The sequence below is a fragment of the Leopardus geoffroyi genome, chromosome B1 (assembly GCF_018350155.1).
Source record: "Leopardus geoffroyi isolate Oge1 chromosome B1, O.geoffroyi_Oge1_pat1.0, whole genome shotgun sequence".
NCBI classification, from domain to species: Eukaryota; Metazoa; Chordata; class Mammalia; order Carnivora; family Felidae; genus Leopardus; species Leopardus geoffroyi.
Genome location: NC_059327.1, coordinates 25,890,427 through 25,904,989, shown reverse-complemented (window position 1 = coordinate 25,904,989; position 14,563 = coordinate 25,890,427). Strand labels below are relative to the sequence as shown.

At 45.6% G+C, this 14,563-nt stretch overlaps 1 protein-coding gene across 1 annotated transcript in view; it reads left to right on the top strand.

Moving 5' to 3' along the window:
- LOC123586418 (low-density lipoprotein receptor-related protein 2-like) overlaps positions 1-14,563 on the top strand; it is a 44,658-nt gene that overhangs the window by 25,650 nt on the left and 4,445 nt on the right. Inside the window, exons 18-30 of the mRNA XM_045455647.1 lie at positions 1,133-1,371; positions 3,195-3,324; positions 3,541-3,725; positions 4,965-5,151; positions 5,728-5,946; positions 6,341-6,524; positions 7,951-8,152; positions 8,239-8,403; positions 8,580-8,780; positions 10,230-10,779; positions 11,201-11,326; positions 12,427-12,537; positions 13,829-14,065. Coding sequence (XP_045311603.1) covers positions 1,133-1,371; positions 3,195-3,324; positions 3,541-3,725; positions 4,965-5,151; positions 5,728-5,946; positions 6,341-6,524; positions 7,951-8,152; positions 8,239-8,403; positions 8,580-8,780; positions 10,230-10,779; positions 11,201-11,326; positions 12,427-12,537; positions 13,829-14,065 — 2,736 coding nt within the window. The remainder of the gene's footprint in view (positions 1-1,132; positions 1,372-3,194; positions 3,325-3,540; positions 3,726-4,964; positions 5,152-5,727; positions 5,947-6,340; positions 6,525-7,950; positions 8,153-8,238; positions 8,404-8,579; positions 8,781-10,229; positions 10,780-11,200; positions 11,327-12,426; positions 12,538-13,828; positions 14,066-14,563) is intronic.

The following is a 14,563-nucleotide window of genomic DNA, read 5'->3' as shown; positions in this document are numbered from 1 at the left end:
GGGTGGAGAAGAGGGAGAGAGAAAATCCCAAACGGGCTCTGAGCTGTCAGTGCAGAGCCCGATGCTTGTCTTGAGCCTGTGAAACCGCGAGATCATGACCTGAGTCGAAACCAAGAGTCGGACATCTAACCGGCTGAACCATCCAGGTGCCCCGTGTATGTGTATCCTCAGATGACCAAAAAAGTGTGGGAGCACAGATTTAGGAAGGGTGTTACAAATTTTGGCAAGTAGGCGAATGTGCAAATAATCTGCAAATAACAAAGATGGACTGTACTTACCACAAAGTTAACAGACTAGGACGGAAGGTTCCAAGTTGGAGGGACAAGATTCCCATTAGTGGGAAACCAGTCTACTTGACAGCACATTTCTTGAGCTAGAATCTCCCTCCTTGAAGATTTTAATTTTGATCCTAGGTCTTCTCATGTGATGGGCTATCCTCATCTACAGGTGTTACCACTTTCCCCTCTTTTTTGTGGGTTACACGATCTTTCTTTTTAGTCTTCCCAATGACTTGTTCCAAAAACCTTTATCATTTTTTGGGAATAGGGTAGAAGAGAGATTTTGGAGAAATTGAAGTGGGCAGAAGAGGGAGCTGGTCGAGGTACCATGATGGATTTGAATGTGGAGGTGACTGGGTAGCCAGATGATATGACTGTATTCGTGCTTATGAGAAGAACATTAGGAGGAAGAACCCAAGGTATCATTTACTTTTCAATACATATTTGTGGTTTTGCCTGGGATCTGTCTGACCTTTTTTCTTGGACCAAGCAACTTCTGTCTGGAGGAATGGAGCCCATGAACAGAACATGTAGGGTATGTTGGATGTTGTGAGAGACTTTCTCTTCTCATGGATGACATTAAGGTCCTGCAGGAGAGTCTTCCTCCCCAGCCTATCCCAGTGTCCTTCCACATGTCTCTTTCCCTGTCCTCTAGCCCTTGTTCTCCAAGACAGGATTTTTCCGGGCAAGCTTAGTAGGCCTTTTCTGACCTAACACTGCTCGAACCACCTTTGAGGGCCAGGGTTTAGTTCCCAAGGTGACAGCAGGAGGCTGAAGAGTCTTCAGACCATTTCTTTTGCCATCAAACTGCTTCCACCTCTGGCTGAGTTCTTACCTAAAGTTCTATTTTCCAGTTCATGCAAAATGCAGCACACCTGAATTTCGATGCAAGAGCGGCCAGTGCATATCTAATTTTCTGCGCTGTGATGGCAATCAAGACTGCCTGGACCACTCCGACGAAGAGGGCTGTCCTGTTGATTTGCCTCCGCGGTGCCCGTCAGGGGAGGTGAGGTGCCGGAGGAGTGGAGAGTGTGTGTCAGCAGAGTGGCTATGTGACCGTGACGTAGACTGTGAAGATGGAACCGACGAGAAGGTAGTGTACCCTTCTTCAGAAAAAACAGATTCCTCGGGGCACCTGTGTGGCTCAGTCGGTTAAGCGTCAGACTCTTAATTTTGGCTCAGATCATGATCTCACCATTAGTAAGTTTGAGCCCCATGTTGGGCTCTGTGCTGACAGCATGGAGCCTGCTTTAGACTGACTCTCTCTCTCTCTCTCTCTCTCTCTCTCTCTCTCTCTCTCTCTCTTCCCCCCGCCCACCCTGCCACTTTCTGTCTGCCCCTCACCCACCCTAAATAAACAAACAAACAAACAGTAAAAAAAAACTTAGGGGTGCCTGGGTGGCTCAGTCGGTTAAGTGTCTGACTTTGGCTCAAGTCAAGATCTCTTGGTTCATGAATCTGAGCCCCTCGTCGGGCTCTGTGCTGACAGCTCAGAGCCTGGAGCCTGCCTCGCATTCTGTGTCTCCCTCTCTCACTGCCCCTCCCCTGCTCATGCTCTTTCTCTCTCTCAAAAATAAATAAACATTAAAAAAGATTTAAGGGGCGCCTGGGTGGCGCAGTCGGTTAAGCGTCCGACTTCAGCCAGGTCACGATCTCGCGGTCCGTGAGTTCGAGCCCCGCGTCAGGCTCTGGGCTGATGGCTCAGAGCCTGGAGCCTGTTTCTGATTCTGTGTCTCTCTCTCTCTGCCCCTCCCCCGTTCATGCTCTGTCTCTCTCTGTCCCAAAAATAAATAAACGTTGAAAAAAGAAATTAAAAAAAAAATGTGCTTTAAAAAAAAAAAAAAGATTTAAAAAAAAAGCAGCTTAGAAGAACAGATTTCTCCTCACAACAGGAATATGTGCTTCCCTCTAGAAAGCTTGAGAAAATACAAGAACAGAGAAGGCTCTCCTCCTTACTGCTCAGAAAGTTACTCGTAACTACATTGAAGTGTCCAAAGTGAGAAGATCTCCCGTTGAAACAAAAATGTTTAGGAGGTTTTTATTGTAGGTTTTCAAATGTTCGGTCTTAATGGCTGTGGCTTAAGTGTCCCACTCAGAAGCTCCGCTCACCTGTCACCATGAGGGGCACTGAGGCTGCCATGTTGTATGTGAGGTGCAGCCTGGCTAGAATCCTACGGCTTGTGTTGGACCTTAAGAAAAGTACTTACTCCTGAGTGTTTTTTCCCTCATCTGTCAAATGTGTGGAAGATGTGGCTGCTGGTACCCAAGGGGCTGAGAATGCATCTGAAGGTTTGGGGCTACAGCAGGCGTACAGATGTCCCCTCCCCTCTTGTCCCAGATCTGAGTGTCCAAGTCAGATTAGGTGCAAATTGGTGCTATAACTTTTAACATGCTAGGGTGTGGGTTTGATATGGTAAAACAATCTAAAGAAAGTTTCTAGAGCACATTCTTATGTTTCTTTCTTTTACTTAAAAATTTTTTTGATGTTTATATTTGAGAGAGAGACAGAGCATGAGCGGGGGAGGGGCAGAGAGAGAGGGAGACACAGAATCCGAAACAGGCTCCAGGCTCCGAGATGTCAGCACAGAGCTCGACGAGGGGCTCAGATTCATGAACCAAGAGATCTTGACTGGAGCTGAAGTCAGACACTTGACTGGCTGAGCCACCCAGGTGTTCCCATTCTGAGGTTTCTTAAACTAAGACCCTTCTTCCCACTTCCGCCCAGGTTCAGTTTACCTAGAACTCCTCACCTAAACTCTGGCTACTGAGAGCATTTCTCTGAGTTTTGGGGCTTTCTCTGGCCTCATTGCAGAGGGGACCTGAGCGTTGCCTAGTAACCCAGGCCTGTTCTCCCTCCGAGAACTGCTTCCTGGGCTCTGAATGCAGGTGTCGCTGACGGAGCCACTGTCTCCGCAGGACTGTGACCCCGAGGAGCTTCGCTGTGGTTCCAGGCAGTGGTCCTGTGCCAGCGGGGAGCGGTGCGTGCCTGACGCGTGGCGCTGCGACGGGCAGAGAGACTGCGGGGACGGCAGTGACGAGGCCGGGTGTAAGTGCAGGGGCTCCGGTTGAGGGGGGCAGGCCTCAGGGGCACCGGCTGCCGGCCTCCTCTTGGTGTGAGAAGCCAGCTCCACAAGCAAGTGGTGAGGGCGCTGACATCCACCCCCTTTCCAGAATGGAGGCGTCTTGATGGCACGTCATTGCTGCAGGAGGGGTGTTCGGGGGTCGGGGGCGGACTATAAAAGTAGAAAGTCCTCCTCTCCAGGCCCCCCCGAGAAGTGCCAGAGTTCTGAGTTCCAGTGCGGCTCCCGTGCCTGCCTCGACCTCCGCCTGGTGTGTGACGGGAAGGAGCACTGTCCCGACGGCTCCGACGAAGGCGGACAGTGCGCGTGGCCAGCATGCAGCGGAGCGCGGTGTTCCCACGCCTGCTACCAGTCCCCGCACGGGCCTGTGAGTTCGTCCAGCTACTCTTCTCCAGCAGCCATAGACTTGGTTTAGCGAAAGGGGGCGACGTGCTCACTCAGGCTGTCCCTGACTGCTCGGGAGGCTCTAAGTCTCATGTGGCAGAGCTGCCCCGACCCATCCTCTGAGTCCTTCCCAGCTCCTAGGGAATCCCGTTGAGCTCCTTCCCCATGTCGTGTCTCCTGGAACCGTAACACCCAGCCTGCAGAAACTCCACTGCCTGCGAGCTGTGAGCTCAGGGGGACATGTGGGACTGAGCCAGAAGTTTTGAAGGAAGTCCCTTCCATGTGTGTATTTGGATGTGACCTGCCCTTAAACTGAGGAGAGCCACGGCCCGTGCTCTGGTCTGGCATTAGTAGTTGGCCGAACATCATGAACTTGCCTGACTCTGATGGGCAAGTAGAAGAAAACGGTATTCTGATGTCCCATCATAGTAATGTCTCTCTCTGTTGGCAGACTGCCGGTCTGCCAGTTAAGTCTCCATGCCTCTTACTGATTCTACTGGGGTTCTGGGGTGTCATGGACTGAACTTGGACCCCTTTGTTGATTCAGGAACCATGGTGGTGGCAAGGGTGTGAGGTATGCAGCAAGGTTGATAAGACAGAGAATGACTATATTAAAAAAAATTTTTTTTACACTTATTGTTTGAGAGACAGAGAGACAGAACACAAGTTGGGGAGGGGCAGAGAGAGAAGGAGACACAGAATCCGAAGCAGGCTCCAGGCTCCGAGCTGTCAGCACAGAGCCTGATGCAGGGCTCGAACTCACAAACCGTGAGATCATGACCTGAGCAGAAGTCGGATGCTCAACCAACTGAGCCACCCAGGCGCCCCGAGAATGACTATATTTAAAATGAAGTTGGTTCTGGGGCACCTGGGTGACTCAGTTAATTAAGCGTCGGACTCTTGATCTCAGCTCTGGTCATGATCTCACAGTTTGTAAGATCGAGCCCTGCTCTGGGCTCTGTGCTGATAGTGTGGAGCCTGCGTGAGATTCCCTCACTCTCTGTCCCTCCCCAGCTCATATTCTCCCTCTCCCTCCCTCTCTCTCTCTCAAGAATACATAAACATTAAAATTTTAAATGAAGCTGGTTCTAAGAACTTTTTTGTTTTCAGCTGTTGAAATTGAGTGTATCACCATGTGCTTTTAATAGCAAGGTGAGGCCTTTTCATCAATGTTATGTATCGATGTCTTCAGGAAGTCTTCATGTTTTTGAAACTCATTCAGGTGTGTGCTTGTGAGCGAGGCTTTGAGCTGGAGAGCAGCGGCCAAGTCTGCAAGGACGTGGATGAGTGCCAGAAGCCAGGTGGTCAGCCTTGCAGTCAGACCTGTGTCAACACGGAGGGCTCCTATGGCTGCACCTGTCACCCTGGCTACTCCCTGGAGCCTGATGGCCATACCTGTAAAGCAGCAGGTAAACTGGAGCCCGGATATCTCCTCAGCCCCGGATCAGGAGCTTTGAGCTTCTAAATTTTCCAGGAATAACAAGTGCAAATCTCCTTTCTCAAGTCCTAAATGCCCCTGCCTGCTTTCTGTCTGCAGAGCAGGACTAGCACGGTCCCCAAGCCCCCTTTTTATATGTAGCCATTTAGGTTGGGTTGGAGTCTGAAGGTGTCTACAGGTAAGGCATCCTTGTAACAGAACCACAACTCCGGCTTCTGTCGCCACCGGTCAGCCTTACCTGAAGTTAGAATGAGTGTCAAAAGTTCCAATAGGCACTTTGTTCCTGCCCACTATGAACAAATCCTTAGTTAGAAATATTGCTTTCAGTTTACGCTAGCCATGCCTTTCTTCTGAGTATCTTTGAACTGTGGGTATTAGCTCAAGTTTAATAACATCGAGGGGAGAACTACTTACATACCAGCTGGCTGGTGTCCCAGCCCTGGCAGTGAGAAGGCAAAGACCACTTTGTTCTCTTATTCCTTAGCCCATGCTGGGTTCAGCAATCAAACTCCTTAAGGCCGTGCTGAAAGCGGTTCTAATTTGGCAGGTACCGAACCAATCCTGCTTGTGGCAATTCAGTTCAGCCTACTCCTCTATGGCTTGAGGAGCTTGAAGGAAGATATTCTGGCAACCGTAGACAAGAACATGATGATTTTCTCTATTGACTATGACTTAGTGGGGCAGAAGGTCTTCTGGACGGATGTCGGTACGGAAAGTATTAAGTGGATAAGTATGGACACCAAGAAGAAAGGGACCATGGTGAAAGGTATGTCCCTTTGCACAGACTTCATGCTGTCCTTGTGAATTACATATAGCGTGAAAAATAAAATGAGTGGCCATTAACATTCTAAACCCTGATTTCATTAAATCTTCTTCACTAAAAGAGATCAAAGCCTGCTAATTGGCTGGAAATAGAAAGATGCGTTGTCACCCCAGAAGACAGTGGGGGCCAAACTGTCAGCCAGAGGCCATTATTTCTAATGGCCGTCTTCCTCTAGGAATAGAACTTGGGAGTATTTTAAAGATTGCTCTGATGGGGATGCAGGTACTCGTAGGAAAATGAATTAACATGACATTCAAGCCTGAAGCCTAGGAGCCAAAACCCAGTAAAGGCTGTAATTTAACCTCGATTCACATGTTGAATGGCTTCCTCTCTTCAGGGATAAGGTCAGACTGTATAGTAGTCGACTGGATCGGAAGGAATCTGTACTGGGTGGATGGGACAGCTGGCCAGATTTTGGCAATTCGGCTGACTGCCGTCTGGAGAGGAAAATCTGAGCACACGATTGTCCTGGATGATGACATGACTCAACCACAGTCTTTGGCTTTAGATCCCCTAAACGGGTGAGTCCGGGGATCACAACGCCAGTGAGGTCCTTTAGGTTTGTCATTCCTCCTTAGTTCTACCTTGGTTGTGTTTACCCAACACAGAATGAGTGAGTAAAAACCTATCTGACTTGACTTTAGATCTTATGGTGATGTGGGTCAACCATACACATGGTAATCGTAAAAGTTTCTGGTAAAAGTCCTTTATTTCAGTGAAGTGAGATATAAGTATGCTCACTTGCTGGCCCACTTACACTTTCTTCTGCTAAAATAATGCTCCATTCAGAGGTATATTATTTTATGGCTTTAAATGGCAGGAGGAAGGAGAATGGAACTAGGGATAGTGTTTAATTTATACTGATGTGCTTGGTATTAGTGGAGGAAATAATTATGTGTTGGGCTTGAATCTAGGTTCTTCCATCCAGAGTCCTTTCTCTGTGGAAAGGGCCAAGAACTTAGAGACCATGTTTTGTATCTGTCAGAGCCAAACCTTCACTGGGATGGCCATGTGTGTATCAAATGTAAGAACAAGATAGAGCAAAACTTAGGATCCAAAGGTGACCCATATCGGGGACCCTCTGCTTTTCTCACCCTTTCAACACCTTCAACCAGGAATCTGTTAACATGGTCCTCAGGAAATTGGCAATAGTTCCTGATGCATCTAATGGCTTCAATTGTGACTAAGAATAAGGTCTAAGGCACACATCTTCCCATAGAACTAGCCTACTTTCTCGCCCAGAGAAGATCAGCAGGTTCCCTGTTTTCCAGGCCCAGAACTAAGGTATTCCTTGGCTGCTTCTATAGCTGTTATGATATTTTATCTCCAAGTAATGAATAAACAAGCACTGTAAAATTTCAAGGGAAACTTTCTTTTACCATGTCATAATTTTTTTTTAATTTTTAAAAATGTTTTTATTTATTTTTGAAGGAGAGACAGAGCATGAGGGGGGGAGGAGCAGAGAGAGAGGGAGACACAGAATCCGAAGCAGGCTCCGGGCTCTGAGCTGTCAGCACAGAGCCCGACGCAGAGCTCGAACCCACAAACTGTGAGATCATGACCTGAGCTGAAGTTGGACACTTAATCGACTGAGCCACCCAGGCACCCCAACATTTGTTCATTTTTGAGAGACAGAGAGAGACAGAGCGTGAGCTGGGGAGGGGCAGAGAGAGAGGGAGACAGAATCCGAAGGAGGCTCCAGGCTCTGAACTGTCAGCACAGAACCCGATGCGGGCTCGAACCCACAAACTGTGAGATCGTGACCTGAGCCGAAGCCGGACGCTCAACCAACTGAGCCACCCAGGCGCCCCAACCACTTCACAATTTCACATAAGGAATAGACCAAGTTTGAGGAAAAAAAATAATTGGGCTAGAGATCAGTGTTTTAAGGAATGAATCAATATTTTCTGTGAGGTAATACTTTAAAGCTGACTTTCATCTGCATAGGTTAATGTACTGGTCTGAAATTGGAGGAGAACCTCAAATAGAACAAGCTGGGATGGATGGTAGCAGCAGAAAAGTACTCATCGATCAAGGTCTTGGCTCGCCAACCAGCATAGCACTTGACCAGTTTAGCTGGAAGATATTCTGGTCTGATGACAAATTTCACTGTATTGGCTCTGCTAATCTAGATGGCACTGGTATTACTGTAAGTGTCCCTTGGTGTTAGGCTGTATGTAATGTCTTATGCCTTGTATAAAACTCATCCCAGAAACCTCATCACCACCATTTTAGATGCTGCAGCTAACTCGAATCAAGAGCCCCTTTTCGGTCACTGTGTTTGAAGATGAAGTCTTCTGGTCTGAGATGAAGACGAGAACTGTACAACGCATGAAGAAGACAACAGGCAAGGACAGGGCTGTCCTCATCAAGCGTTCTGAACAGCCGTACGGACTCAAGGTCTACAGTGTACTCTTCAAAGTTTGCCCCCCAGTCTCCCTAAAAAGGCCATATGTATGAACTTCCCAAGTACAAACTAGTGACATCCTTCTGTCATGATTAGAAAGCAAGATTTACTCATTAGCTATTTGTAAGGATTCGGTGATGCGTAGTAACATCTGGCTGCTTTCTTCCAGATCATGCATGAAGTGCTCCAGCCCAAGTCTACCAATCCTTGTCTGGACGCTGGATGTTCTCACCTGTGCCTTCTGAGCCCACGCCCCAAGGGAAGCTGTCGTTGCCCAGTTGGACTCCTGCTCGCAGACGATGGCACCACCTGCGTTCCACTCGAGGAGTCTGCATTTATGTTCCTTGTGTTGCCCACAGTTATCATGCAGGTACTGTTCCACAGCCTTACGTGTCTGGGCCTGGGCCGCAGTCCATTTCAGACCGAGTAATTTGCAAGTTATACATAGTAGGGGCCCTTGCCCTTGGAATGTTCTTTTTTTTTTCTAATTTTTTCTTTTTTTATTTAGTGTTTTTTTATTTCTGAGAGAGAGCAAGAGAGAGAGAGAGAGTACAAGCGGGGGGGGGGGGGGGGAGAGAGAGGGAGACACAGAATCGAAGCAGGCTCCAGGCTCTGAGCTGTCAGCACAGAGCCCCATTGTGGGACTCAAACTCATGAACTGCGAGATCATATCCTGAGCCAAAGTTGGATGCTTAACCGACTGAGTCATCCAGGCTCCCCTAAATTTTTTATTCCTTAGTCTCTGCACTTCATCTGGGGCTCAAACTCACAACCCTGAGGTCAAGAGTCACATGCTCTACCAACCAAGCCAGTCAGGCACGACCCCCACCCCCTTGGGATATTCTTCAAATACAATTTAAATTCTAGCATTCACTGTGTGTTGGGAGCTATCATGACCAAAATAAAGACCAAAATAAAGAGGCTATGAAGTGAAGACCACTTCTTAAGAAATAGCACATCAGAACACAGGTGAGGGATCTGAGAGTGGGATTAATCTCGTTTAGTTGTCTAAGCATCTCACCGGTGGTGTGGAATAATTCTAAATACAAGCAGCTCAGCTGGGTTCTAGCCTGGTGGGGGAGGGTGAGTGGGTGGGGGAGTACATTTTGTGAGGGAACTTTTCTTAAATCATAGGAGGTACCAACAAACAAGTCACTTCTAACTTCTGTCCTATAGAGACGATTTGTCAACTTTGGTACTTTAAAGTGACGAATGTTGAGGGGTACCTGAGTGGCTCAGTTGGTTAAGCATCAGATTCTTGATTTCAGCTCAGGTCATGATCTCACGGTTTGTAACAAGATCGAGCCCCACAAGAAGCTCTACACTGGTAGCGTGGAGCCTGCTTGGGATTCTCTCTGTCTCTCTCTGCCCCTTGTGTGTGTGCACACACATACTCTTTGTCTCTCTCTCAAAGAAGCTGATGAAAATGAAAAATGTTGGGGTGAAAGACTGACTTCAGTTTCAGTAAGATATTAATAGTGGAGTCTCATTTAATGGAGAGGGGCTTTCATATATAAATGTATCAAATCAACACCTTGGACACCTTAAACTTACACAAATGTCATAGGTCAATTATAGTTCAAAAATTTACAAAATAAAGGGGAGGGCATTTAATGAAGGAGTACCTCTTTAAAACCCGTGGATTCAAGGACTTTTAAGTGCTTAAAGCTCCATGAAGGGAGAAAAATAACTGCTATCGGTTTTTAGAAGATAAGTTCAAACTCTCATATGTTCCAAGCAGCGTGACATTAATGCAAAATCAAGGTGAAGAATGACACTAGATTCAGCTGGTGCCATCCACCTAATTTTTTCCCCACAGATTTATCTGAAAAATCTAGAAGCGTTACTAGGACAGCCAACTTTACCAGAACATAGGATACTTCCCTTTGCCACTGTGAACCAGCTTGCATCCTTGGACTACCTAGTCCAAGAAAAGGCTCTCTACCTTTCAGAGTTGGATAATGGTGATATCAGGCTACTGAGGCTCAAAGAATCTGGAAAACTCTCTTGGAGGAAAATCCTATCCGTGGAGGGGACCGTGATCGACTTTGCTGTGGACTGGTTGAGTGGAAACATATATTGGATTGACAGTGAGAATCCCCACATCAATGTAGCTTCCTCAGAAGGTCAGTGTCCCACTGTCCTGTTCAGTGAAAACCTCTACCATCCTGCCTCTGTTGTGCTCCACCCACCCTCTGCAGTCATGTGCTTTGTGGACCTGGGTTCCCAGGAGGATGGTGGGCGTGGGTCCAGCATTGAATGTGCCTCCATGGACGGCAGCAGGAGGAAGGTGCTGTGGCAGAAATCCCAGGTCCCTGCAGGCCTGACCTTTTCGGATTCGGGGACCCGAGTGTACTGGGCTGACACTGGTAAGCAATTATAACCTATGCCCTAAATGTGAGTCCGAAGGACTCTTTGGCCAGAGTGAAATAGTGATGTCCTGCTTTCTGGTTTCAGCCATGAGGACCTTCAAATAGCATTTAGGTCTGAGTTTATATATTCTGTACCACCTTCCAAACAAACACAATGATTCCCCATTCTGAGTAGAAAGTAATAGGCCCCAGAATCATGCAGTTGCCCCTTTGTGAAGGAATAAAATCAAGAACTTAACAAATGTGCACGAGCAAATCGTGGTGTATCTCTGTTGGAGTGAATGAAGGAGAGCTGTCCTTCAGAAAATGCATGGTAGATCATATCCTCCTGGAGGGGAGGCAGGACAAGACCCAAAGAGCTACAGGATAGAGTATGGTTGTTTAGGCTAAGTGAGATTAACTAAGCCTCTCTTCCTAGGGAGAGGACTCATAGAAAGTATTCAACAAGATGGCTCTAGATACAGAGTAGACCGCAGAGGAATTGAGGGCCTTAACCTCTTTACATATGGCCAAGGCATGATGTTCTGGACAACAGTTGATGATGGTGGGTGTCTTTGTGATCTGAATTTACTCCTGGATCTCTAAAGCAAATCTGTTAATGCTTACCATTGATCTTTGGTAGGGTCTTTCTTCTGGAAGAATAGTTAAGCAACTTCTCTAATCTAACGTGTATATGTAACAGAGATTCTATGACTTGGGGAAGCTTTTATGTGAAAAAATATTATTCTTTATATACGAACAGGCTTAGTCCTGTTCTACCTGAAATTTCTGGCTTTCATTAAAAGCTCTCTGCCTTAGAGGACATTGTGATATGGTACAGAGAGAACTGGGCCAGGAATTGGAACCAGGTAGTATAACTGCTATGCTGCTTGGTAGCTATAACACCTTACCTGTAAAATGAGGACAGTACATGACTCACTTGACTAAATATGCATGGAGGTACTAAGCGAATTACAGAACATTCTGCACTTGCAGGGAATTTCTAGAATTTAAAGCGACTGTCCTAAACCACAGTGTTCCAGTATGTCGTTTCTGGCTAGCATCCAGATTTGGTAAAACTGGAAAACGCTATTTAAAAGCTGTCTCTTTTATAATTTCCCAGTGCTGGTCCATTGACCACTTGGGCTGGCCACATCACAACTGCAAAAACGAGTTTTCAGATCCTACCCCAGAGATGCTAATTTATTAGGTATGTAGTGAGATCTTTGCTTTCTGTTGTAAGATCCCCTGGTGATGCTTATCGCAGAAAACCATTTTCAGAAATGTTTTAGAACAGTGTTTAAAATCATTACCCATTATTCGCATGGGCTATATTTAAATGTCTCATGTCCTAATTTTCTGTCTTTGTATATCAGGATGTGTACGAATGTGCTCAACATAATTTACACCTGACTTTATTTTGCAGGAAGGCATAGAACTGTTTTTATTTATCTTAAATTTCTTCCCAGAAACAAGATTTAGAAAAACACCTGTCTCTCTGGTAAAACTCTTGTTACTCAACTGGAGTTGATGCAGATGGGCGACAGTTTCCACACTGAGCAATTTCTTTTGCACAGGAAGTTGTCTTAGAAGTAATGTGCTTTTCTTAAAAAAAAAATTTAAAATTTGCTTTTCTTCATGATATTTCACTGGCTTTTGTTTCAGCCCAAATCACTAAAGTTTGGTACAGCAAGGCAGAACTTTCTGAAAACCGGTGGTTCCAAACAGACCAGAAGATTGTAGATTTAAAAGTTTCCAGCAAACTTAGTCAACAGGGTAAGCAAAAATTATGACAGCACTGAAGCCTGCCGTGGTTCCCCCACGAAGGGGACCTTCCATCCCACAATATCTCCTTGAAATAACTCTGTGTTTCCCATTAAATTACTTTGGCAAATTCTTGTGGATCTGCATAACTCTCTTGTCTTTATGAAGTTCTATGCAGTATAGTTCTGCATAACTAGTCCTGTTACTTATTGAGGAGATAAAACACAGTGGTAAGTATATTGGGCTGGGGTTTGGTATACTTGGGTTCTATCGTGGATGGAATTACATCTGTGGTAAAATGGGAATTGTCTTTTATCTCTGCAGTGGAACTGGTCTTTATTCTACTTGTTGTCACTTGTATCTACTTGTGGTGTTAACTAATCCTTGGAATACCAACCTGGGGGCGCCCAGATGTTTTCTTTCCTCCAGTGTTTGGGTACAGTGATGATGGACTTAGTTAAAATAGTAATAGATAAAAGTCTTTTCCTAGTTGAGATTAACACCAACAATGTGAGCTCGAATAGTTAACCACATCTACCACTGCCGTGTATATTGAGTATTTTGGTCTTAAGTGATTGCTGCCCCATTGCTTTGCTTTGGAAAGCTAAACATGACTAAAACTGGTGTTAGTCATGCTTAAACTTCTGAAGGCTTTCCAGAGAGAACCTTTTCAGAATTCTTCAGTGTGGATTAATGGTCACCCAAGTGATAATAATCTGTGGCTTAGGTCTGAGAAGCAGCAGAAGGGTCCCTGTCACTCCTGAAGCAAGTTTTATCTGCACTATATACATACCTAGTCTACTATTCCTGGAATATCTCAAAATAAAACCTTACTAGAGGTTAAAGCTTAAGATCTAAGCCTTGCAAAACCACGATCAGCTATAAATGGCTGACTTCTACTCAGAATCTTACAGAGGGAGAATAGACACCACAGCCTTCATGTTTTCATCTAAAGACAGCTTTATTTCTAAGGCCCTTCTAGTGTTATTGTTGGGTGCTTGATGTGAGGGAAAAAGGAGAACTCACAAGGGGGTCTTGGATGGGCCAGAGTTCAGCGCAATTTTTCTTAAGCTTCTCACTTGCCTGAACTCTTAGCCTTCTGAAGTCATCATTATCCATGAAGAAGAATCACCAAACACTCAGCACCTGGTTGACCAAAAGGAGTTAAACTAAAAAGCTATCTACTCTGGAAAAAAACATCTGGGTCCCATAACTCTGATAGTCTGTAGAACGTCTGCAGAAGACCCTTCTGAAACCATCTAAATCAATGTTTTTTTTTTTTTTGGGGGGGGGGGATCTACAGGTAGTAACAGCTGCTCAAAGGACAACGGAGGGTGCAGCCATATCTGTTTGCCAAACCCTGAAGGACCAACTTGTAAATGTCCCAGTGGGTACTACTTGGCTAACATAAGCAGATGTGTTAAAGCTGTCCAGTGCTCTGAGCCATCACAATCCTGTCAGGATGGTCAGAAGTGCATTTCCATGAAGCAAGTTTGTGATGGTCATATTGACTGTCTGGATGGATCTGATGAAATGGGCTGTGAGTAATTCCTATCCAGGACCCCACTGTTCATCACCACGCATGACATACTTTCAATATTTAATAAAATAATTCTTAATATCTCAATCTAATTCTTAATATCTAATTCTGTAGTATCCCTCAAGCTTTTATCCTCTAGACCATAGCTTTGTTATTACAGGCACTTTTAAACTGAACAACAACATAAAACTTCTATGGGAAATTGGATATCAAATTATATAGACACCTTCTGGAAAGCTAATGTGTCCTCCCATTCAGTTTTAGAACAGGCATTATGGTAGCTGCAAGGAGTCCGACAGTTTGTATGTTGTCTGAAAGAACATTCATTCAATCTAGATTTGATTCTGTGCATTTAAAATTGATCACATAGTGAGCATAGCCCAGGAGGAGGAGGTTGGGCAAATGATTTGACCTGTCTTGGTTCAGTTCCCCACTGTTAATGTGGAAAAAGCACTTTTCTATGTCAAAGAGTTAAGGAATACAAGAGCATGCAAATAA